The sequence below is a fragment of the Scyliorhinus torazame genome, chromosome 8, assembly GCF_047496885.1.
Source record: "Scyliorhinus torazame isolate Kashiwa2021f chromosome 8, sScyTor2.1, whole genome shotgun sequence".
Lineage (NCBI taxonomy): Eukaryota > Metazoa > Chordata > Chondrichthyes > Carcharhiniformes > Scyliorhinidae > Scyliorhinus > Scyliorhinus torazame.
Genome location: NC_092714.1, coordinates 24,552,502 through 24,578,297, shown reverse-complemented (window position 1 = coordinate 24,578,297; position 25,796 = coordinate 24,552,502). Strand labels below are relative to the sequence as shown.

At 48.1% G+C, this 25,796-nt stretch overlaps 1 protein-coding gene across 7 annotated transcripts in view; it reads left to right on the top strand.

Moving 5' to 3' along the window:
* Positions 1-25,796, top strand: part of LOC140427679 (uromodulin-like 1) — a 123,439-nt gene that overhangs the window by 13,635 nt on the left and 84,008 nt on the right. For all 7 annotated transcript variants that reach the window (XM_072513166.1, XM_072513169.1, XM_072513168.1 and 4 more), the window contains exons 2-5: positions 1,985-2,146; positions 10,015-10,112; positions 15,985-16,171; positions 20,779-20,919. In XM_072513166.1, the coding sequence (XP_072369267.1) occupies positions 1,985-2,146; positions 10,015-10,112; positions 15,985-16,171; positions 20,779-20,919 (588 nt within the window). The remainder of the gene's footprint in view (positions 1-1,984; positions 2,147-10,014; positions 10,113-15,984; positions 16,172-20,778; positions 20,920-25,796) is intronic.

Genomic DNA, 25,796 nt, shown 5'->3' with positions numbered 1-25,796 from the left:
CGAGGAGGTCAGGACAGTCACCAGGGACTGCCAAATCTGCGCGGAGTGCAAACCGCACTTCTACCGACCAGAGAGGGTGCATCTGATAAAGGCTTCCCGTCCCTTTTAACGCCTCATCATGGATTTCAAAGTCCCCCTCCCCTCCACCGACCGCAACACGTACTTCCTTAACGTGATTGACGAATACTCCCGGTTCCCATTCGCCATCCCCTGTCCCGACATGACTGCAACCACCATCATCAAGGCCCTCCAAAGTATTTTTACACTGTTCGGTTTCCCCGCTTACATCCACAGTGATAGGGGGTCCTCCTTTATGAGCGACGAGCTGCGTCAGTTCCTGCTTAGCAAAGGCATCGCCTCGAGCAGGACGACAAGTTACAACCCCCGGGGAAACGGGCAGGTAGAAAGGGAGAATGCAACGGTCTGGAAGACCGTCCTGCTGGCCCTTCAGTCCAGGAATCTCCCAGTCTCCCGCTGGCAAGAAGTCCTCCCAGTGGCCCTTCTCTCCATTCGGTCACTGCTATGTACTACCACAAACCAGACACCTCACGAACGTCTCCTGGTTTTCCCCAGGAAGTCCTCCTCCGGGACCTCGCTCCCCACCTGGCTAGCGACACCGGGACCCGCCCTGCTGCGGAAACATGTGAGGGTGCACAAGTCGGACCCGTTGGTCAAGAGTGTCCACCTGCTGCACGCCAACCCCCAGTACGCCTACGTAGCATTCCCCGACGGCCGCCAAGACACGGTCTCCCTTCGGGACCTGGCGCCCGCCGGAGCCCCACGCCCGCCCGTGCCATTGCCCCCCCCCCCCCCGCAGCACCTGACCGGAGGGTCAGTATTGCCGCCGGAACCCCTACCCAGCGCCGAACAGGCACCGATGCCCCCTGCAGGCGCCCCTCCCCCTGCCCACTTTTCGCCCCTACAGCGCCGCTTAGGGGTGACGAACTGCCTGGGAGGAAGACACCACGTTCCCGGAGTCACAACCGCCGGGGCCCCCACCAGGATCGTCGCCGAAACTCAGACGCTCCAGAAGGACGACCAGGCCACCCGATCGTCTGATTGCCGCACCATGAAAAAAAAACTTTCTCCGTTACCTTTGACATTATGGCACCTGCAATACCTGGTCCTACCATGCAAAGGCCACAGTAACACTGGCCATCACCCCGCTGGGTTCTTTTTTAACAGGGGGTGAATGTGGTAATACCAGGTATTGCAGTACCTGAGAGGTGAATGACCATTGGCTAGACCGAGGGGTCTACCATTGGATAATGTACATAGCCCCGCCCTGAGAGGCGGGGTATAAGAACCAATGCCGTCCCAGCAGCCCTCACTTTCTGTATCACCGCTGCTGGGTACAGTTCTAGCTGATTAAAGCCGACTAGATGACTCCCCTTCGTCTCGAGAGTTATTGATTGTGCATCATAATATATTTGTATTTCCAAAAGGTTTTCGATTAGGTACCGTACAGAGGGCTACTTAATAAGATCGGAGCCCATGGTGTTGGGGGCAGTACATTAGCATGGATACAGGATTGGCTAACTGAAAGAAGAGAGAGAGTTGGGATAAGAGGGGCATTTTCAGGATGGTAACCTGTAACTAGTGGAGTGCCCGGGTCCCTGGCGCTGTGAGGCAGCAGTGCTAACCACTGTGTCACCGTGTCAGGAGGGTTTTACATCAACATGTGTGGGATTTCAGAATACTGCTTGCATCATGAGTTGACAGGTCATTGAAACGATACTGAACAAATCACCAGGATTTTGACAATTAACCTCTGGACACCTCATAGATTTGGAAGAAAATAATTTTTCTGGATTTTAATGTGGACATTAATCAATTTAAAATAAATGATCTCGTTAACATAGTGGATATTGGAATATCAGGTGAATGAGCACAGTGGCTGCAAGATGTAATATTCATACAGGTTATTCTCAAGGTTAAGGAGTGTTTAGGCCCTACTGACTTGTCACATGTTTGATTCCCTCAGCTTTGAACAGAAGCGAGGAGTTTGCTTCACATCCGGGAACATGCCAGCCAGAGGAGAAGGCCACGGGGAACCACAGCTGCAGATGGGACACTGACTGTTCAGGACTGCAGAAATGTTGCGGTGTGAGCGGGGAATCAGTGTGCACCTCACCTATCCCAGCAGGTACTGCACAATGCTGATAGATTCAACACTGTGTCTTAGATATGTTTGCCCCCTTGCTTCCACCGCACCCCCCCCCCCCCCCCGCCCCACCTCCTAGTGACTGAGTGGCTTGCGGAAAAGAGTGAATGATTGAAGATAATTGGCAAAAGAACCATGTGCTGAGGAATTGTTACAGCACAGAACGTGGCCATTTGGCCCGTCGGGTTTCTGCTGGTACTCTGCAAGAAGCAGTCAGCAAACTGATGGAAACTGGACTGCATTACCGGAAAGGGTGATGGAAGCAGGTTCAACCATAACTTTCAAAAGGCAATTAAGGCAAGAGTTGGAGGGCTGTGGGGAGAGGGTAGGGCAGTGGAATTTACTGGCTAGTTCACACAGAGAGCCGGCATTAGCACCGATAGTGTGAATGGCTAATAATTCTATGATTGCACGAAGATTCCAGGGTCGAGTACTGGTGGAGATACCCCCGTGATGAAGAATGCAACATGAATATTCACCCTGGATAAACTAAATAAAACCTTTGCCAAACACTTGTTACATGAAACCCTTTTAATTGCCGCAGAGATCACGCCCAGTGGAAATTATACAATAACGTATTAAAAAATCATTGACAAGGGCAGCACGGTGGCGCAGTGGTTAGCATTGCTGCCTCACGGCGCCGAGGTCCCAGGTTCGATTAAGGCTCTGGGTCACTGTCTGTGTGGAGTTTGCACATTCTCCCCGTGTTTGCGTGGGTTTCGCCCCCACAACCCGAAAGATGTGCACGATAGGTGGATTGGTCACGCTAAATTGCCCCTTAATTGGGAAAAAAATGAATTAGGTACTCTAAATTTATTTTTTAAAATCATAGACGCTCATCTTGAGTCAACTGTTCTGATTTGTATCGGGTGTATTGAATGTGTTCCCACAAAATATCTGCCTTCACTTTGTATCAGAAAGCAATCCAGTCAGTTCCACCAATTAATGATAAAGGTTTGCCTGTGGGCTAATTAACAGAGAAATCAGGTAGTGTCTCAGTGGAATCTGCCTCTAGTTTTAGTCGCTCAATTAGCAAGGAACCAGAGTGCTGTAAGCATGACGACGATGTGCACTGCACCCCACTGGAAGAGACACGCTCTTTGTTTAAATGTAATTGGCAAATATTTTCACGTTTGGCTCTGCAGGTTTCTCGGGGTAATGATGCAGTGTGCGGCCAACATGCAATTCCATGCAGTATATGCTGTCCGCCGTCTTGCGGTAGACGAAGCTGCCTTCACTAAGTTGATCCGTTTTGATTTTCTTCGGTTACATCCAGGGGTGAAGGGGATGTGCTGCGATCTTCGCTCACCATCAACCAGAAGGGAATGCTAGATCTTTGAGCTGGGCCTGTTTCGGGAGTCTGGGAGAAGGATTATAGCACCACCACTCGAGGAGCTAAGATTAGCAGGTGTTAACTGTGAATTTCAATGGACTGGAGCCATCTGAGACTTGCAACAAACAGCGTGTATTTATACAGAGCTTTTAACACGGCAAACCTGTTAATTCCAAAGATTTACCATCAATCTCACAATTCCTCAAAAAAATAGGTGTTCCAAATTAGAGAGGTTTGATAGCGTGAACAGGGACAAGCTGTTTGCACTTCAGGTAACCCAAAGAAACAGATTTAAGGTCAAATCACAGCGTGGTTACCATTTAATAATAATAATAATAATCACTTATTGTCACAAGTAGGCTTCAATGAAGTTACTGTGAAAAGCCCCAGTCGCCACATTCCGTTGCCTGTTCGGGGAGGCTGGTACGGGAATTGAACCTGCGCTGGCGATCTTGTTCTGTATGACAAGCCAGCTGTGTAGCCCACTGTGCTAAACCAGCCCCATTTGGCCCATTCTGTCCATGCTGGCCCTCTGCAAGAGCCACTCAGCTAGCCCGCTTCCTTGCCCCTTTCCCTGAAGCCCTGTGAATATTTAAAATTTTTTTCAAAGAATTATCCGATTCCTTTTTCATTTTGATTTTCATTTGGAACAGAACCGAAGGTGGGATTCGGCAAACTTTTTTAAGCTCAGCTGCCTGAAAAGATGGTGGTGGCAGATTCAACAGTGCTTTTCAACGTGGAGCTGAATACATACTTGAAAAGCAATAATGATTGGGTTACGGGGAAGCAGCAAAGGGAGTGGGTCTAATTGGATAGCTCTTTCACAGAGCTCACACCAGTACGATGGGCCGGGTGGTCCCCTTTTTGTGTATGATTCTTATCCTTTTTTTAAATTATAAATTTAGTGTACCCAATTAATCTTTTCCAATTAAGGGGCAATTTAACATGGCCAATCCACCTGCATATCTTTGGGTTGTGGGGGCGAAACCCACGCAGACACTGGGAGAATGTGCAAACTCCACACGGGCAGTGACCCAGAGCCGGGATCGAACCTGGGATCTCGGCGCTGTGAGGCAACAGGGCTAACCCACTGCGCCAACGTGCTGCCCCGATGATTCTTATCCTTACCAACATTCATATTCATTGTTAGGTGAATTGAGTACAAGGGTAGGGAGGTTACGCTTTACTTATATATTGGGCGCGAGTGAGACCACATCTGGAGTATTGTGTACAGTATTGGTCTCCTTATTTAGGGAAAGATGTAAATGCGTTAGAAACAGTTTAGAGAAGGTTGACCAGATTAGTACCTGGATTGAATGGGTTGTCTTATGAGGAAAGGTTGGAGATGTTAGCCTTGTATCCGCTGGAGTGTAGAAGATTAAGAGGCGACTTGATTGAAACATTTAAGATCCTGAGGGGTATTGACAGTGTCGACATGGGGAGGATGTGTCCACTTGTGGGAGAACCTAGAACTAGGCTATTGGGGTAGGCAGGAATGTGGAGTCAAACCATGAGGTTCTGAAATGGTGGAGCAGGCTCGAAGGGCTGAGTGATCCAAGCCCTCTAATATGTATGTTCATGCAGGTCCAGTACCCAGCAACAGTCAATAGACAGTGATCAGGATCTGAGCTGATTTCGCCTCGCGCTGCTCCAAAGCTGTTGTAATCTTGGAAACCATATTGCTGCTCAGGCTGAAATTAACAGCCCGAGGATTGAACCTGTTACTTTTCCAGTATGTCTGAAAGTGGAAGTTTCCGAAGAACGATTACGGTGCAGTATTGTTGGGGAAGGCAAGGGCTCAGTGAGATTATTTCCAGTTAGAGTTGAATTCTCGGAGTATTTGGATGATTCACAGATATAAGGAGGTATATCTGTGAAATATACCTCCATACATAGCACAGTGGTTAGCACAGTTGCTTCACACCTCCAGGTTCCCAAGTTCGATTCCCGGCTTGGGTCGCTGTCTGTGTGGAGTCTACACGTTCTCCCCGTGTCTGCGTGGGTTTCCGCCGGGTGCTCCGGTTTCCTCCCACAGTCCAAAGATGTACAGGTTAGGTGGCTTGGCCATGCTAAATTGCCTTGAGTGTTTAGAAAATGTTGGGTGGGGTTATGGGGATAGGGTGGAGGTGTGTGCTTGGATAGAGCGCTCTTTCCAAGGGTCGGTGCCGACTTGATGGGCCGAATGGCCTTCTTCTGCACTGTAAATTCTATGTTCTATAAACTCCGTATGATCAGTTTTACTCATTGTTATGATCCCAGTTGACGTTATAACTGGACGGGAGGATCCCAGAATAGAACCCTGACTCAAAAGACCTTAACTTTAATTTTTTAAATAAAACATGAAGTAACAGAGTGACAGGACCGCTAATTAGTTTTAATAAGACAAAAAACATTTATTGAACATGAAAAGATGGATTCTGATATAATACGCCTTTACTCCTCCCCCTTATCTTAAAAATTACACACAAATTTTAAGATTAACACGGGTTCCAAAATATATCAAAAGCTACAATGTTCTCATGAACACAAAGTCCCATTTAAGCACACAAGATGACTGTGGGCAGGTGCGCCCTCCATTCTGAACCCCCAAGTGAATGTTTGTAGAAGTCTCCTCAGCATCTCCCCAAAACACATTTTAGAATCTTGTCGCATAATAATACTTTTCCAAATTGGCTTGGATTCTGAAATCCAAACCAGGTTTTCCAAAAGACACTTTTAAACAAAGCTTCTGCTCTGCTCTTACACTGAATCCAGATTTTACACCATCACCTTTAGGATTTCCTTGTTTTGACTGCTGTGCAAACTGCTCACAATTGCTTTAACTTTTGATTCCCAGACTATTGAAATGGCATTAGACGTTTCATTTACCTCATAAATCTAGTCATTGCAATTGTCTCTTTAACTCTTTCTTTGTTCTTGCTTGAATTCTTCTGAACAATATCTTAGTCTCTGTTCTCTTAACTTCAGCTGTCTTAAAGGTTCTTTTTGTCCAAATTCCCTGGTTATCCGGACTGTAACTTCTACAATAGGAAGCCTGCCTCTTTGTAGTTCCCATCCTGTCCAGTCTTTCTTCTGGCAGAGTTGAGAGCTGTTCACGCCCTGAGGTCCTGTTTCCAACAAATTCAGCTAAAACTAAAATTTAAAAGCTTCTCTACCTTATTAGGCCCCAGTTGCTAAGCACCACCAACATGCTTATGCCTTTTATTTATTCTTGACACCGTAGCCCTCTCTAAGCCCAATGGAGACACAGTTGGAACTTAACCAACCCCAACATACACAAACCCCTTTGTCCAATATTAATCCAAATACAGCTTTTGTCCTTCCAGGCATTAAATTAAAGACACTTGAAACTACACCTTATTTCTCATGTTTACCAATTCTAATATAAAAGGAAGGCAGTGGCATGGTGGTATTTTCACTAGACTAGTAATCCAGGGCAAGATCTGGGGCGCCAGGTTTGAAACCCATCACGACAGATGGTGAAATTTGAATTCAATACATATCTGGGATTAAAAAGTCTAACAATGAGCATGAAACCATTGTTGATTGTTGTAAAAATCCATCTCATTCATTAATGCCCTTTAGGGAAGGGAATTTGCCATTCTTATCTGGTATGGCCTACATGTGACTCCAGACCCATAACAGTGCGGTTCACTCTCAAATGCTCTCTGAAATGGAGGGCAGTTAGGGATGGGCAATAAATGCTGATCTAGCAAGTCGCACCCGAATCCCGTAAACAAAATAAAACCCATACAACTACCTTTAATTTTGTTAGGATACTGTCGTAAAACCTTTGTCTGTTCTGTTTCCTTTTTAATTCCTGTCCTGGCTGCCTCTAATCTACAATCTTCTTGCTAGCTGTTGCAAAACGAAACACCCCTGGTCTAATGGACTTGCCCACGACTTCCCTTTTGGGTTCTGTGATGTCAATATGATAGACTTGGCAAGCAGCCAATTGGTGAATCTGAAATTCTGAACTATCTCCTGTTGTTGCTTGCAATTGGTGGAGCCATTCAGAATCTTTCTGAAGAAAGGCGGGTCATGTGAAGAGCCCCATTTTTGTCCTGGGTTCTGTGAGAAGACACAGGCCAGGAGCAAGCGGGAAGACACTTTTTCTCTGCTCTCTCTCTTTCTCTCTCTCTCACACTCTCTCTCTCTTTCTCTCTTTCTCTCCCTCTACCAGGTGATGTTTAAAACTCCTGGTCAGATATGTGAGGGCACTCCTCTTTAAAAGACAGACAGCAGTCAGAACTGTGAAGAGAGACTTCTAAAGTGAAAAATTGCAGGCGGTTTCTTAACCAGATCTATGATTCTGTAATCCTGTGTCTGAAAGGCTGGAAAGAGCCCAATCTGAGAACACTCTTTCTAATACAGCCGGTGTTTCTGTACAGAGATCAGGCAAACGAAAAACATTGCAAAATTCTCAGGTTTAAAGTTTCAGTAATACGTCGGGTAGACGGTAGCTCCATCCAGTGGTGAGAGGTCAGAATTGCACTGACCTGAATTTCCTGTGTGAGGCTCCATCTGGTGGTCAGACGTCAGAATGGTGACCTGAATCTCTAATATAAACCAATTCCCCAGAGGGTCACATTCGGAGAAGTGCGGCGCCTCCAGAGGCTACAACTGCAGCAGCGAAGATTCATCTCAAACCTTTTCCTTCAACTCCCATTGTTTTAATTCTTCCCCTCCCCTTATTGTGTGTCTGTCTTCTGTGTGTCTGGGTGGAGGGCGGGATGGGGTTTTAGGGAGTAGGTAGATTGGTAGACCATAGTGCCAATTATTTCCTCTATATAATCATTCTTTAGTCTTGTTATAAATTTTAACCTGGTGTTGTAAGACTTCTTACTGTAAATAAAGTTTGTTATTGTTTTACCTATAAATCTGGTGTCTGTAACTCATTGGAGCAGTCAAGGGTTAAAGATCTCAGGAAAATACCAATTATTGGTTCATTCACTTATGTTGGGACTCTGGGCTCTGTGGGGCTGGAACTGACCATGCACTCACCCAGGGTGTTGTAACATTTTCCTGACATCATTCTGTGTTGAAATTGTTTTCAAATTCAATAAAATCCAATCTATCATAAGACCATAAGACATAGGAGCAGAATTAGGCCACTCGGCCCATCGAGTCTGCTCCGCCATTCAATCATGGCTGATATGTTTCATCCCCATTCTCCTGCCTCCTCCCCATAACCCCTGATCCCCTTATTAAACAAGAACCTATCTATCTCTGTCTTAAATACACTCAGTTATTTGGTCTCCACAGCCTTCTGTGGCAAAGAGTTCCACAGATTCACCACCCTCTAGTTGAAGAAATTCCTCCTCATCTCTGTTTTAAAGGATCGTCCCTTTAGTCTGAGATTGTGTCCTCTGGTTCTAGTTTTTCCTACAAGTGGAAACATTCTCTCCATGTCCACTCTATCCAGGCCTCGTAGTATCCTGTAAATTTCAATAAGATCCCCCCTCATCCTTCTGAACACCAACGAGTACAGACCCAGAGTTCTCAACCGTTCCTCATACAACAAGTTCTTCATTCCAGGAATCATTCTTGTGAACCTCCTCTGAACCCTTTCCAAGGCCAGCACATTCTTCCTTAGATACGGGGCCCAAAGCAAGGAATCACAACTGTGAGATTATTATGGTGCGGAACTATTTAACCTGCAACAGTTCCTTCTCACTAACCTACTCTGTCTTGTAGGGTGCTGGGTTGATCTAACTGGCTGCTCAGCTGATCCAGTGACAGATTGTTAAGGGAACATCTCCAAGTGACACAATCAATTGGTCTGAAATGCCACTTATTGAAGTAAGGGAGCGTCTGTAAACCCTGACTCAGTGGCCTGGAAATTATCCCGTGCGAAGGAAGGTTTAGATGAAGTTACTATCCATAGAATCACTACAGCGCAGAAGGAGACCATTTGGCCCATCGAGTCTGCACTGACCCTCTGAAAGAACAACCTATCTAGGCCTGATATAACCCCACACCCCCACCCTTAACTAAGGGGCAATTATATCATGGCCAATCCACCTTATCTGCACTTCTTTGGACTATGGGAGGAAACCAGAGCAACTGGAGGAAACCCATGCAGAGAGAACGTACAAACTCCACACAGACAGTCACAGAAGGCCGGAATCGAACCAGGGGTCCCTGGCTCTGTGAGACAGCAGTGCTAACCACCGTGCCAGCCATTTGCCTGTTGCTTTAATGGAAACTCTAATAGTTGAAGTAAATGAATGGACATAGGCGGCTTAAGTGTCTGCCCACTAACATTGAGGAGTGCGAGCTGGATTTGAGTGTTTATAGCAATGACGTTGAAAACAGGGAAATTAGGGAAAAATCATTCAGAAATTATTATCAGTATAGAAGCAGGGTAAAAAACCCACATCGGAATCGTGTTTATGAAAAGAATCCACCTCCTGCAGCTGGCATTCTTTACCAGATTACCGATTAGTGTTGGTGAGGATTCGCAAGATGTGATCACTCAGGGTATTGTGCCATTTTCTGCTTTGTCTTTTAACAGGGGGTGAAGGATACTTCCAGTTGCTGATTGAAGTGAAGCAGGATTTTGAGCAGGCCGAGTTCGATCTGATGAATCACCTGAGATTCTTGCACTCAGCAGTATGTCAACCCTTTATTCATCGCTATTTTAACCAATTATTGATTAGCTTAATATTTAATAATTACGTATTCAAAATACATTCATTATTTTACTTGCTTATGTGGATGCCCATACGCAGTTGAAGGCAGAAATCCAAATATCGCTATCAGTTTCAGTGGATTAATGATGGGAACCGCCAATACAGGTTGAGTACCCTCTATCCAAACCGCTGGGAACTGATTGCGTTTTGGATTTCAGTCAACTCTGTTATTAATAAATCTAAAGTGCCCAATTCTTCTTTTTCCAATTATGGGGCAATTTAGCGTGGCCAATCCACCTACACTGAACATCCTTTTGGGTTGTGGGGTGAGACCTGTCATGATATTCAAACACACATCACAACACACACATCATGATAGACAGACCAACAGACCAATCAGCACACATAACACAACAGCCAATCACAGACAAGAGCAGACACAGTATAAGACAAGAAACACGACACCTGCTGGCCAGTCCATCTGGAGACAGGACAAGACCAGGACCTCAGTAACAAGACACTCACACCGTCACCACATGCTGAGTACCAAGTCAGATGTGTAAATAATTGTTGGAATAAAACTGCGTTGTACCAATCGCAACCGTGTTGGTTCGTCTGTACCTCAGAGCACCCAACACCACATGGTACCAGTGAGTGAATCGATACTTACCGGCAAATCTGCTATCCCGAGCCATGGACACCCACAACAAACCGCAGCCATTGCAAATCGCTGGGAACCTGGGCACCAATTGGAAGCTCTTCAAGCAGCGATTCGAACTGTTCATGCGAGCCAATGAAAAACAGGGCGCCTCGGACGAAACAAAGATTGCCATGCTCCTCACTACCGCAGGTCAGCACGCCATCGATGTATACAACTCCTTGGTGTTCGCGGAAGGCGAGAACAAATCTAAATATGACACGGTCCTCCTCAAGCTCGACCAGCACTTCAACGTTGAGGTCAATGAAAGCTTTGAGAGGTATATCTTTCAGCAGCGCCTACAAGGTAAGGATGAGCTCTTTCAGCCCTTCCTGACGCACCTCCGCATACTCGCGCAGTCCTGCGGTTACGGCACCACCTCAGAGTCCATGATCCGGGACCAGATCGTTTTTGGCGTTGCCTCCAGTGACCTACGCCAGCAGCTTCTAAAAATTAAAGGCCTGACCTTAGCATCTGCAGTTGAAGCCTGTGTCCTGCATGAAAATGCGACCAGCCGCTATGCCCAATTTCAGGCGACCGAATCGGCACGGAGGGGGTCCCACGCAATCGAATTGGCAAGCCAGGCGGCCCACGAGGCCGAACGCATCCAGGCAATCGAGTTTCTCCCGGCCCGCGGCCCGGACGAGGGCGGCCGTTTCGCGCGCCTTTTGAGGCCTCCCGCGTTTGTGCGCGCCAAAACCTATGGCAACACTGAGGGACGTGCTGCGCAATGCGCGCCCGACGCAAGACCGAACTGCGCATGCGCAGTGGCGTAACGAACGCCATGACGTCATGACGTGCGGCAACTGTGGAGCTGCACATTTAAAAGGGCAATGTCCTACAAAAACCCAACAATGCCTATGCTGTGGCAAGATGGGTCACTACGCTGCCTACTGTCGAGCGGCTCAACCTGTGGATCTTCCACATCTCCGACAACCTCGCAGACACGTGCGGACCATCCAGCCTCCACATCACGACATCCAAATCGACGACACAGATGGCCAAGACGCCTTCCGGGTTGCGGTCATTGATGTGAACCGGGTCAACACCATCAATCCGGCCGATGAATGGAGTGCCACCCTGACGGTCAACCGATCGCCGATTACTTTCCGCCTGGACACTGGCGGCTCCGCCAACCTCATAGCATGGTCAACATTCTATGCCATGAAGGTCTGACCACCAATCCAGCCATCCCGGTGCAAGATGGTCGACTACAACGGGAACGTTATCCCGGCCATGGGATCCTGCCAGCTCCAGGTGACACACAAAACACACACGGCCACATTTTCGTTCGAGATAGTTGGCTCATCGAAGGACTCCCTGCTGGGCGCACAGGCATGTAAGGCTCTCCACCTTGTGCAACAAATTCTCTCTCTCTCTCCAGACGGCACGTCTGACTTCCCGGATGCAGAGTTCAAAGCACAGCTCCAATCGCTCCTCGCCCACAACCAGGAGGCATTCGAAGGCATGGGAACACTGCCATACACCTACCGAATTCACCTCAAACCGGACGCCATCCCGGTCGTTCACGCACCTCGCAGGGTTCCTGCGCCACTTAAAGACCGCCTCAAGTTGCAGCTGCAGGATCTCCAGGACCAAGGGGTCCTATCCAGGGTCACGGAGCCCACGCCATGGGTCAGCTCCATGGTGTGTGTCAAGAAGCCCTCTGGCGAGCTCCGCATCTGTATAGACCCCAAAGACCTCAATAATAACATTATGCGGGAACATTATCCCATACCCAAACGGGAGGAGATCACCAGTGAAATGGCCCAAGCGAAGATATTCACGAAACTGGATGCTTCTAAAGGATTTTGGCAGATCCAACTGGACCCGTCCAGCCAAAAGCTATGTACCTTCAACACCCCTTTCGGCAGATTCTGCTACAACCAGATGCCATTTGGCATCATCTCGGCATCCGAGGTCTTCCACAGAATCATGGAGCAGATGATGGAAGGCATCGAAGGGGTGTGCGTATATGTGGACGATGTCATCATCTGGTCCACCACACCGCAGGAGCACATACATCGTCTCCAACGCGTTTTTGCCCGCATACGGGAAAATGGCCTGCGTCTCAACTGAGCCAAATGCGCCTTTGGCCAGACCGAATTGAAGTTCCTGGGGGACCATATCTCCCGGTCAGGGGTCCGTCCGGATGCAGACAAGGTAAGCGCCATCACAGCCATTCCGCAGCCGGCCGACAAGAAGGCTGTCCTACGCTTCCTTGGCATGGTCAACTTCCTAGGGAAATTCATTCCCAACCTTGCCTCCTACACAACGTCTCTGCGCCACCTCGTCAAAAAATCTACAGAGTTCCAGTGGCAACACACACACCAGCTGGAATGGGGGGAGCTCAAACGCAAACTCACCACGGCACCAGTGTTGGCGTTCTTCGACACGTCTCGTCCCACCAAAATCTCAACTGATGCCAGCCAATCCGGCATTGGAGCAGTGCTCCTGCAGAGGGATGACACGTCGTCATGGGCCCCGGTTACCTATGCGTCGCGGGCCATGACCCCCACAGAGCAGCGCTACGCGCAAATCGAAAAAGAATACCTGGGCTTGCTAACCGGTTTAGACAAGTTCCACCATTACGTCTATGGTCTTCCACGGTTCACGGTCGAAACTGACCACCGCCCCCTGGTCAGCATAATAAACAAGGACCTGAACGACATGACCCCTCGCCTCCAGCGCATCCTACTTAAACTCAGGAGGTATGACTTCCAACTGGTCTACACTCCAGGGAAAGACTTCATAGTGGCGGACGCCCTATCCAGAGCAGTGAGCACGCCGCCAGATGCGGAGGGGTTCGTATGTCAGGTCGAGGCACAGGTGGCTTTGACAGCGGAAAATCTGCCGGCTGACGACTCCAGTCTGGCCCTCATACGCCGAGAGACAGTGGCCGACCCCCTTTTACAGCGAGTGATGCGCCACATGACGGGAGGATGGCTCAAAGGGCAGTGCCCGCAGTTCTAGAATGTACGAGACGACCTAGCCGTCATTGATGGGATCCTTCTGAAGCTGGACCGGATTGTGATTCCGCAGAGTATGCGCAAGCTGGTTCTCGATCAAATACACAAAGTTCACTTGGGGGTCGAGAAGTGCAGACGGAGGGCCCGAGAGGCGGTATACTGGCCGGGCATCCGTGACGATATTGCCAACATGGTGATCAACTGTACAACCTGCCAAAGGTTTCAGCCGGCGCAACCTCCTGAGACGCTTCTGCCCCATGAGCTGGTGACGTCCCCCTGGGCGAAGATGGGTGTCGACCTATTTCACACGCTCGGCATGGACTATGTTATCATAGTGGACGACTTCTCCAATTACCCAGAAGTCATACGCCTGCACGATCTGACGTCGTCTGCTGTCATCAGGGCCTGCAAAGACACCTTTGCTCGCCACGGCATTCCGATGACTGTCATGTCGGACAATGGGCACTGTTTTGCCAGCCATGAATGGTCGTCCTTTGCGGCCTCGTATGGCTTCACACACGTGACATCCAGCCCTCTGCATCCCCAGTCCAATGGAAAGGCGGAGAAGGGCGTTCACATTGCCAAGCGGCTCCTCTGCAAGGCTGCTGCTGCCGGATCGGACTTCTACCTCACCCTGCTGGCCTATCGCTCGGCCCCACTAGCCACGGGTCTCTTGCCAGCACAGCTGCTGAGCGGTCGTGCCCTCAGAACCACTGTGCCTTCCATCCTGGCACCAACAATAGACCATGCTCCGGTACTGCATAGGATGCAACTGCAGCGCGATCGCCAGAAGAGATCGTACGACACAAGGGCAACTGATCTTCCCTCCCTGGCCCCTGGAGACAACGTCCGCATTCACCTACCAGACGGTGGCTGGTCAGCACCTGCCGAGGTTCTCCCACGCGTGGCTCCCCGCTCGTTCCTGGTACGCATGCCGGATGGATGTTCCACTGAATAACAAATAAAGAGTACCTGGAATGCATTTTTTGACAAGTTAACCACAAGAATTGGCAGGAAAATAAAGCAGGCAACAAACTAGACTTCCCACGCTGAAGGTCGATGAGGTCCAAAAAAAAGGTGCAGCTTTTGCAGATGTTCAGATGTTTGGACAAAGGATAGTCGGCCTGTAATTTTGTGGTCATTACTACCACAAAATCTTTACTGCAAATTTAAAAAAGATAAATAAACTTCCAATTTTTTTTGGAATTTATCTTGGCCAATCCACCTACCCTGCACATCTTTTTTGGGTTGTGGGGGTGAAACCCACGCCGACATGAGGAGAATGTGCAAACTCCACACGAACAGTGACCTGGCCAGGATTGAACTCGGGTCCTCGACACCATGGGGCAGCAGTGCTAACCACCGTGCCACCGTGCCGCCTTACTACTGCAAATTCTTGACCGCAACACCTGGGACATTTTGTTGAGCACCAGCAATTTGCAGCTTTCTGCTGTGGTCACCCTGCGTTGTTTGCTGCAACGTATTGTGTGAGCACAGAGCTGTTGGTAGCACGTGCGGGAGTCCCACTGTAGAGAACTGAGCACAAAATGTAAGTGGACATTTAAGTTCAGTGCTCTGGGAGAGTTGCACTTTTGGCAGTACCACCTTCCTGGTGAGCTGTTAAACTGTGACCCCACCTGCTCTTCTAGGCACTATTTTGAAGCGGAGAAGTGGGTTCAGACAAGCCTTTATTCTTCCTTTACCAAAACAGATGACCCAGATATGTATCTCAATACTGTCTGTGGGAGCTTACTTTACGCATATTGGCTGCAATGTTTACCAAATTTACCAACAGCGTCTGCACTTCCAAGTGCTTTGAGGTCCTGAGATTGTGAGGAACCATGATATAAATGGCAATTCTTAATTTCTTTCTTTCTTTACGACTTATATGTCTCAGGGGATATTAAAAATCTTCCCCAACTACAGCAACTGCTCATCTTGAGTTCCAAATTAAATACTTTTTCCCCTCAGTTTAAATGTTAAGGGCTTGCCATAATGCAATTGTTTCGCTGAGGGGCGATGACCATGATAAAGTTTGTCAATAAAGCCATGGATTATGGTCTGTCGCCAGAACTGCTCGATCGCCATTCGAGGTACATGGCGGCCGAGAACATGCTGATCTCCAGTCATCTGTTCTTGGGAAAATTATCTATGACTCAACATTGCCGCTTCTGTGTTCCCTCCAGGTGATTGGCACTTTGCACCCATTGAACATCTCGATGTATCACATCCACACCCAACAAGATGGAGGGCACAAGACTGTGTCAAATCTTTTACTGGGCACCAGACCTCCAACTACACTGGCGAACATATCGAAAGAGTTGCAAAAGGTTTTAATCAACATTGTTGAAGTTTGTCACTTGGAAACCAAAGGTACATTTTAACTTTAATATCTATTCAGATAAAACTTGAGACAAAATCATTAGCTAGAATTTTACTCTCTGTATGGGAGTGGGCTGGGAGGTGGGCCTTGCAACGCGGGTGGGATAGATGGTGGGAGTTGGGGAGGGGTGGATGAGTGCCCATTGTCCACTTGCCTCCGCTGGCGGGTATGTGGTGTCTGTTTTCCCCCGCCTTAAGGACAATTGAGATCCTTAAGTTTAAGTGTCCATTTCATGATTGACTAACCCAAGCGAGAAGCCTGAAAAGCAAGCCCTGCTGGGTTGCTTGCTGGCTTCTTGAGGTGGTCCCTCATTGTCAGGCTCTTGGTGATCAACGGATCTGGTATCAGGAGGGAGGGGCCCCAATGAGAGAGTGGCATTCCTGCCCTTGCCGCTGTTCCATCTCTTCCCCCACCCCCTCAACCCCCCCCCCACTGCACAACCCCCATCCTGTGAGCCCACTTCTATCACCTGCCATCACTCAGCTGTGGACTGGGGCCCCTCAATGATCCTGTGCCTCTGGCGAGTGCAATGACAGCAGCTTCCACCTGATTGACACTTAATTTGAAGACTTTCCTTAATGGTGGCAATGAGTGGTTCTTGCCAGCTCTTCAGCCACTGGGTGAGACCCCCCCCCTCCGCCCTTGCCTCCATTAACTACTGGCCATCCTGTAACTGCTGCCACTAATGCCCTTCGGGGAAGGAAATCTGCCGTCCTTACCTGGTCTGGCCTACATGTGACTCCAGACGCAACTCAGTGGTTGTCTCTTAAAAGCCCTCTGAGATGGCCGAGCAAGCCACTCGGTATTCAATCATGACAAAGGAAACACAAAGGAATGAACCCGGATGGCCCTCCCGGCATCGACCCAGGCACCGGAAATGACAACGGCAAATGCAGCCCCGTCAACCCTGCAAAGTCCTCCTTACTAACATCTGGGGGCTTGTGCCATAGTTGAGAGAGCTGTCTCACAGCCTGGTCAAGCAACAGCCTGAAATAGTAATTCATACAGAATAATACCGACAGAAAATGCCCCAGACACTACCATCATTATTCCTGGGTACGTCCTGTCTCACCGGCAGGACAGACCCAGCAGAGGTGGTGGCACAGTGATATACAGTCGGGAGGGGGTTGCCTGGGAGTTGACAGCATTGACTCTGGATCCCATGAAGTCTCATGGGACCATGGGCAAAGAGACCTTCTGCTGATTATCACATACCGGCCACCATCAGCTGATGAATTAGTACTCCTCCATGTTGAACACAACTTGGGGGAAGCACTGAGGTTGGAATAGCCACAGAATATGCCCATCAATGTCCATCACCAAGTGTGGCTTGGTAGTACCACCACAGACTGAGCTGGCTGGGTCTAAAAGGACATAGCTGCTGGACTGGGACTGCAGCAGGTGGTGAGGGAACCAACAAGAGGGAAGATCACACTTGATATCGCCATCCTCACCAAACTGCCTGCTGCAGATGCATCTGCCCATGACAGTATCGGTAATAATAATAATAATATTTATTGTCACAAGTAGGCTTACAGTAACACTGCAACGAAGTTACTGTGGAAAAAACACCGCACAGTCCTTGTGGAAATGAAGTCCCATCTTCACATTGAGGATATCGTCTTAATAATAATAATAATAATAATAATCACAAGTAGGCTTCAATTAAGTTACTGTGAAAAGCCCCTAGTTGCCACATTCCGGCGCCTGTTCGGGAAGGCCGGTACGGGAATTGAACCCGCGCTGCTGGCATTGTTCTGCATTGTAAGCCAGCTATTTAGCCCACAGTGCTGAACCAGCCCCTAATATAATCGCTTCTTGTCACAAGTGGGCTTCAAATGAAGGTACTGTGAAAAGCCTCTGGTCTCCACATCCCGACGCCTGTTCGGGGAGGCCGTTACGGGAATTGAACCCGTGCTGCTGGCATTGTTCTGCATTACAAGCCAGCTGTTTAGCCCACTGTGCTAAACCAGGCCCAGTCTTCTTGTGTGGCACTATCATCACATCACGCTAAATGGGATAGATTCAGAAAAGATCTAGCAAGTTAAGACTGGGCATCCATGACGTGCTGTGGGCCATCAGCAGCAGCAGAATTGTATTCAGACTCAATCTGTAACCTCATGGCCTGGGATATCCCCCACTCTTCCATTACCATCAAGCCAGGGGATCAACCCTGGTTCAATGAAGAATGCAGTAGAGCATGCCAGGAGCAGAACCATGCATAACTAACAATGAGGTGTCAACCTGGTGAAACTACAACACAGGACTACTTATGTGCCAAACAACATAAGCAGCAAGTGAAAATCAGAGCTAAACAATCCTAAAACCAACGGATCAGGTCTAAGCTCTGCAGTCCTGCCACGTCCAGCCGTGAATGGTGGTGGAGAATTAAACAACTCACTGGAGGAGCAAGCTCCACAAATATTCCCATCCTCAATGATGGAGGAGCCCAGCACACCTGTGCAAAGGACAAGTCTCAAGCATTCTCAATAATCTTCAGCCCTAAGTGCCCACAGATGCCAGTGTTCACCCAATTCGATTCACCCCACGCGACTTCAAAATAGAGCTGAAGGTGCTGGATGCTGCAAAGGCTATGGGCCCTGACACTATTCCGGCAATAGTACTGAAGACTTGTGCTCCGCAACTTGCCATGCCCCTGGCCAAACTGTTCCAGTACAGCTACAACACTGGCATCTACCCAACAATGTTGAAAATTTCCCAGGTGTGCCCTGTACACAAGAACAGGATAAATCCAACCTGACCAATTACCGCCCTATCAGTCTACTCTCGTTGATCTGCAAAGTGATAGAAGGAGCCATCAACAGCTTCAATCAAGTACCACTTACTCAGTAATAACCTGCTCATAGACACTCAGTTTGGGTTCCGCCAGGGTCACTCAGCTCCTGACCTCATTACAGCCTTGGTTCAAACATGGACAAAAGGGCTGAATGCCAGAGGTGAGAGTGACTGCCCTTGACATCAAGGCAGCATTTGACTAATTATAGCATCAAGGAGCCCTAGCTAAACTGGAGTCAATGGGAATCAGGGGGAAAACTCTCTGCTTGTTGGAGTCATACCTGGTACAAAGGTTTTGGTGGTTGGAGGCCAGCCATCTCAACTCCAGAACATCACTGCCGGAGTATGACCTTCCTTCCATCATAAGGTCAGAAGTGGGGATGTTCGCTGATCATTGCACAATGTTCATCACCATTCATAACTCCTTAGATAATGAAGCAGTTCATGGCCAAATGCAGCAAGACCTGGATAATATCCAGGCTTGGGCTGACAAGTGGAAACTTTTATTCGCACCATACAAGGGCCAGGCAATGACCATCTCCTATAGGAGAGGATCTAACCATCGTCCCTTGACATTCAATAGCAGTACCATTGCTGAATCCCCCACTATTAACACCCTGGAGGTTACCATTGACCAGAAACTGAACTAGACTAGCCGTATTAATACTGTGGCTACCACAGCAGGTCAAAGGCTAGGAATCCTGCGTCGAGTAACTCACCTCTTGACTCCCCAAAACCTGGCACAAGCCAGGAGTGTGATGGAATACTCACTACTTGCCTGGATGAGTGCAGCTCCAACAACACTCAAAAAGCTCGACACTATCCAGGGCAAAGCAGCCCACTTGATTGCTCCCCTTTCCACAAACATGCAATCCCTCCACCACTGACGAACAGTCGCAGCTGTGTGTACCATCTACAAGTTGCCCTGCAGTAACTCACCAAGGCTCCTTCTGCAGCACCTTCCAAGCCCACGGCCACGACCATCTAGAAGGGGCAGCAGATACCTGGGAACCCCACTGACTGGAATGTCCCCTCCAAGTCACTAACCATTCTGACTTGGAAACATATTGCCGCTCCTTCACTGTTGCTGGGCCAAAATCCTGGAGTTTCCTCCATAACAGCACCGAGGGTATACCTACACCTCAGGGCCTGCAATGGATCAAGAGGCAAATGCAACTAGGGATGGGAAATAAATGATGACCTAGCAAGTGTGCCCACATCACGTGAATTAATTTCAAAAAAATGGGTGACCATTGGACCTTGACTGACAGGGTTGAGTGCTGGTTGAACTCACCGTCCAGGCTATTTAGCTGAGGTACCAGAGGACCCCCAGCAAGTAAAGTATCGCATCTTTATCAGAGACAGAGAAAGAGAAGATGGCCTTTCGACCTCTTTACCTGCTCCGCCATTCAATTCGATCATGGCTGATGTGCCACTCAACTCCATAACCTGCTTTGGTTCCTTCAATACTCCCACTGAAGAAAAGCCTCTCCGTTTGGAGATTCCCAAACGACCCCCGCATCAAACCTTTCGGCAGAGAGTTCCGGAATTCCACAACCCTTGCCTGACAACCTGTTTCCTGTAAGGAGCCAACATCTTCAGGTGAGGATGAACTGAAAGAAAAATGGCTGAGGAAACTCTTTTGTACCAACGGATGTTTTAAGATGTTAGGAAATAGCATTGCCCCAGTCACTTTACCCAGTTGTAATAAACATTGGGAGATTTGAACTGTTCTTTCTCAAATTTTGGTCTTACAGACGATTCTTTTTTTGCATCATTTTAACATTCTCTTCTCTTGCAGACGTCAATGAATGTGAATATGCAGAGTTGAATTCCTGTTCTCTGAGAGCGATCTGTTCGAACACCGAAGGGTCTTACAACTGCTCTTGTCAGAATGGCTTCACAGACAGCGATCCTTCCAGGACAGGCAGAGACTGCAAAGGTAATTATCATTCAGCTAATGTTAGAGTCAAGACAGAGCATTATTTGTTTCTTGTATCAGGCTGCGTGTGTTGGGAGGGGGGGGGGGGGGGGGGGGTGGTGGGGGGTACAATGCCCCATCTCAAATGTCCAGATGACTAGATTTTCAGTTTCCGATGGAGGTGCGATTGGTTCCGGGAGAGCAGCGCTGCATCCTACTGCCTCTGGAAGGCGATGCAATAATCAGTGGGATGGAGGCTATCTGGAGCCCATCAGATCTCCAGTTAATTGGCTGTTTAGCTTGTGGAGCTAAGTTAAAGGGTTTTGTGGGCCGGTTTCTGATTTTCAGTCTGAGGAACACCATGGGTGGGAAACGTGAATGAGGGGGAACCTGGTGTGCACTTAGTGGGCAGTCATCAGAGATATTGGAAGCCCTGGTCGACTGAATGGACAATCATGCTCAGCTGCTGGACCAATGCCACAGAGTTATCGCTTGGCGTTGCTGAGAGGCTTGTATTTCTCACCATTGTGAGGAAGGAGTCCAAGAGAGGGGTTTCAGGGTGCTGGCATCGCTGGCAGCAGATGCTGGTACAGAACACAACTGGTGAGCAAACAACTGGCAGCTCCGTGATTGGAGACGGGAGCATCTTACTCTGATATTGGGCAGAGGAGCCTTAGCAAAAACACCCTCCTGGTAAGGAAGAGGTCAGAGGAGGACAGAGAGGGTCTGCAAGGAATAGCTAGTCACACATCGGCTGCTTTTCAGATGACAGAGCAGCATAGAACCCCTACAATACAGAAGGAGGACATTCGGGCCATCAAATCTGCACCAGCCCTCTGAAAGAGCTCCCTACCTAGACCCACCCCCCTGCCGTATTCCCGTAACCTGCACATTTTTTGGACACTGAGGGGTAATTTATCATGGTCGATCCTCCTAACTTGCACACCTTTGGACTGTGGGAGGAAATCGGAGCACCCGGAGGAAACCCAAGCAGACACGGGGAGAACGTGCAAACTCCACAGTCACCCGAGCCCGGATTTCAATCCGGGTCCCTGGCGCTGAGAGGCACTAGTGCTAACCACTGTGTCATCGTGCCATCATGCCAAAGGAGACTGCGTCTACCCAGGCAGGTAGCCTCGCAGCCAAAATACTGCGGAGGTTGGAAATCTGAAATAAGAACCAAAAATGCTGGACTAGTTCAGCAGGTCAGGCAGCATCTGTTGAGAGAGAAGCCGAGTTAACGTTTCAGGTCAAAAATGACCTTTCATTAGATCTCTCAGAGTCTCAGCGTTTGAACACTGTGGTGCACAGCTTCCTGATGCAGGTCCTACGTGAATGGCAGCAGGTTGCCTTTTCAAAGGGTCTTCCCGCCTCCAGGCTGCGACCGGCACTCTTGACTGGACACCAATCTCCCTGTGAGGCCCGTCCGATATTTTGCATTTACAAATGGAGCCGGGTCACTGACACTGATGTGACATGAGGTCGCGACTGGAACTGACCCAGGATCGAAAATCCACCCCTCGGTATCAAGACTCCCAGTGTGCTTAATTCACAGTTAAAGACAAAGTAAAGTTACCTCTACTATTACTCCCTAACAGCACAGTGGGTGTACCTACATCACATGGACTGCAGAGGTTGAAGAAGGCAGCTCACCACCACCTTCTCAAGGGCAATTAGGGATGGACAATAAATGCTGGCCCAGCCAGTGAAGGCCACACCCTGGGAAAGAACTTAAAAAGAAATGCCCTGGTGGAGCTTGAGGCTTCCTCAAAGGAGAGAGACAGATCTGGTGGGAAGTGACTGGAGTATTGTGAGCAGTTTTGGGCCCTGTACCTAAGGAAGAATGTGCTGGCCTTGGAAAGGGTCCAGAGGAGGTTCACAAGAATGATTCCTGGAATGAGGAGCTTGTCGTATGAGGAACGGTTGAGGACTCATTGGAGTTTAGAGGGGTGAGGGGGGATCTTCTTGAAACTTATAGGATACTGTGAGGCCGGGATAGAGTGGATGTGTAGAGGATGTTTCCACTTGTAGGAACAACTAGAATCAGAGGACACCATCTCAGACTAAAGGGATGATCCTTTAAAATAGAGTTGAGGAGGAATTTCTTCAGCCAGAGGGTGGTGAATCTGTGGAACTCTTTGCCACAGAAGGCTGTGGAGGCCAAATCACTGAGTGTCTTTAAGACAGCGATAGATAGATTCTTGATTAATGAGGGGATCAGAGGTTATGGGGAGAAGGCAGGAGAATGGGGATGAGAAAATATCAGCCATGATTGAATGGCAGAGCAGACTCGATGGGCCGAGTGGCTTAATTCTGCTCCTATGTCTTATGGTCTTATGATGATGGTCCTCCAGCAACAGACACCTTATCAGCCATTGGTAATGCATGTCCACCTGGTCCACTGGGAAGGAGGTCAACTTTCCCGCTAGTTGCGGATGTCAGCAGTGCCCTGCCCTGTGAACCTGAGGCAACAGTGCTAACCATGTCGAGAGAGCTAAACCTCTACCTGTATGCCCTTGTGTTGGAGGCTTCACTCCTAGCTGGATCTCGGTGCTGATCCACTTGGCCTGTGGAGGGTCATGTGGCTGAGGAGGATAGGCCAAGTACTCAAGGTGAAAGACTGGTATCTAAACTATTGCCCTGGTCCAGTTCTTTGGACTGCTATATTCAGTTCTTTCATGGCACTGCCTGTCATGCAGTGGGAGTGATTTGATTATCGTGAGCAGGAGTGGGAATACTGACTCAATAGAGGCCCTAAAGCCAGTGAAACACACTCAATAGTCAATAACAACAAAAGCTGGCAGTTATATTGCACCTTTACAATAGTAAAGCATTCCAGGCACTTCACAGAAGTGGGACCGAGCAAAATGTTTCACCAAGCCACATAGCGGCACTTTAGCTCCAGAATGGAGTAGGTTTTAAGTGGTGTCTTAAAGGAAGAAAGTGAAGCCAAGGGGCAGTGATATTCAGGGAGAGAGTTCTGAACTCAGGAACCAGATGGCCGGAGATGTGCAAGAGCTAGAAATTGGAGGAGTGCAGAGGTTTGAAGGTCGTAGGGGCTGGAAAAATGCGATGAGGGTGTCATGAAATCCAGGGTGAGAGTATTTAAATTACAGTGTTGCCAGACTTGGAGCCAGTGAAGGTTACTGAGCCCCCAGGGGTGATGAGTGAACATGTACCGGTGTGATTCAGGATATGGGTCGCAGATTTCTGGATGAGCTCATGCTTGTGAAGGGAGAAAAATGCATGGCCCATTAGGAGTTTGTCGGAATAATCAGGCCCAGAGTTAATCAAAGCAACAGGGGTTTCAGCAGCAAGTGTAATGTGGCAGGGGGATGGGAACCGATGCAGGAAGTTGGAAGGTAGTAAAACAGGGACAGAAATAAAAGGCAGTAAGGGGGAAAGCGTAAGGCAGAGAAGCCATAGTCAAAAATCAAAAAGGGCGACAGTACAAGGTACAGTGACTGCGGGGAGCTCAGTTAATAGGACCAGGAATACTAAAAGAAATAAAACGGGAAGTGAAAACATTAATGGTAAGCGACGCGGCAGGTTGATACATGAAGATATGGGTTCAACGACAAGGAAAATTAGGAGAAAGGTTAAGAGGAAATATAACTTAGGAGAGGTTACTGATCGAGGTGTTAAGATTCAGAACAGAGGTAAAAAAGCCAACATAAGTGTACTTTACCTGAATGCTCGTAGTATTCGGAATAAGGTAAATGAGTTGATGGCGCAAATCATCGTGAATGACTATGATTTAGTGGCCATTACTGAAACATGATTAACGGATGGTCACGACTGGGAGTTAAATATCCAAGGGTATCAAACTTTTCGGAAGGACAGAGTGGATGGTAAAGGAGGTGGTGTAGCTCTGTTATTTAAGGATGACATCCGGGCAACAGGAAGGGATGACATCGGTGCTATGGAGGATAAGGTTGAATCCATTTGGGTGGAAATCAGGAATAGTAAGGCGAAAAAGTCACTGATAGGAGTAATCTATAGGCCACCAAATAGTAACATTATGGTGGGGCAGGCAATAAACAAAGAAATAACAGATGCATGTAGAAATGGTACAGCAGTTATCATGGGGGATTTTAATCTACATGTTGATTGGTTTAACCAGGTCGGTCAAGGCAGCCTTGAGGAGGAGTTTATAGAATGTATCCGCGATAGTTTCCTAGAACAGTATGTAATGGAACCTACGAGGGAACAAACGGTCCGAGATCTGGTCCTGTGTAATGAGACAGGATTGATTCAGGATCTCATAGTTAGGGATCCTCTCGGAAGGAGCGATCACAATATGGTGGAATTTAAAATACAGATGGAGGGTGAGAAGGTAAAATCAAGCACTAGTGTTCTGTGCTTAAACAAAGGAGATTACAATGGGATGAGAGAAGAACTAGCTAAGGTAGACTGGGAGCAAAGACTTTATAGTGAAACAGTTGAGGAACAGTGGAGAACCTTCCAAGTGATTTTTCACAGTGCTCAGCAAAGGTTTATACCAACAAAAAGGAAGGACGGTAAAAAGAGGGAAAATCGACCGTGGATATCTAAGGAAATAAGGGAGAGTATCAAATTGAAGGAAAAAACATACAAAGTAGCAAAGATCAGTGGGAGACTAGAGGACTGGGAAATCTTTAGGGGGCAACAGAAAGCTACTAAAAAAGCTATAAAGAAGAGTAAGATAGATTATGAGAGTAAACTTGCTCAGAATATAAAAACAGATAGTAAAAGTTTCTACAAATATATAAAACAAAAAAGAGTGACTAAGGTAAATATTGGTCCTTCAGAGGATGGGAAGGGAGATTTAATAATGGGAGATGAGGAAATGGCTGAGGAACTGAACAGGTTTTTTGGGTCGGTCTTCACAGTGGAAGACACAAATAACATGCCAGTGA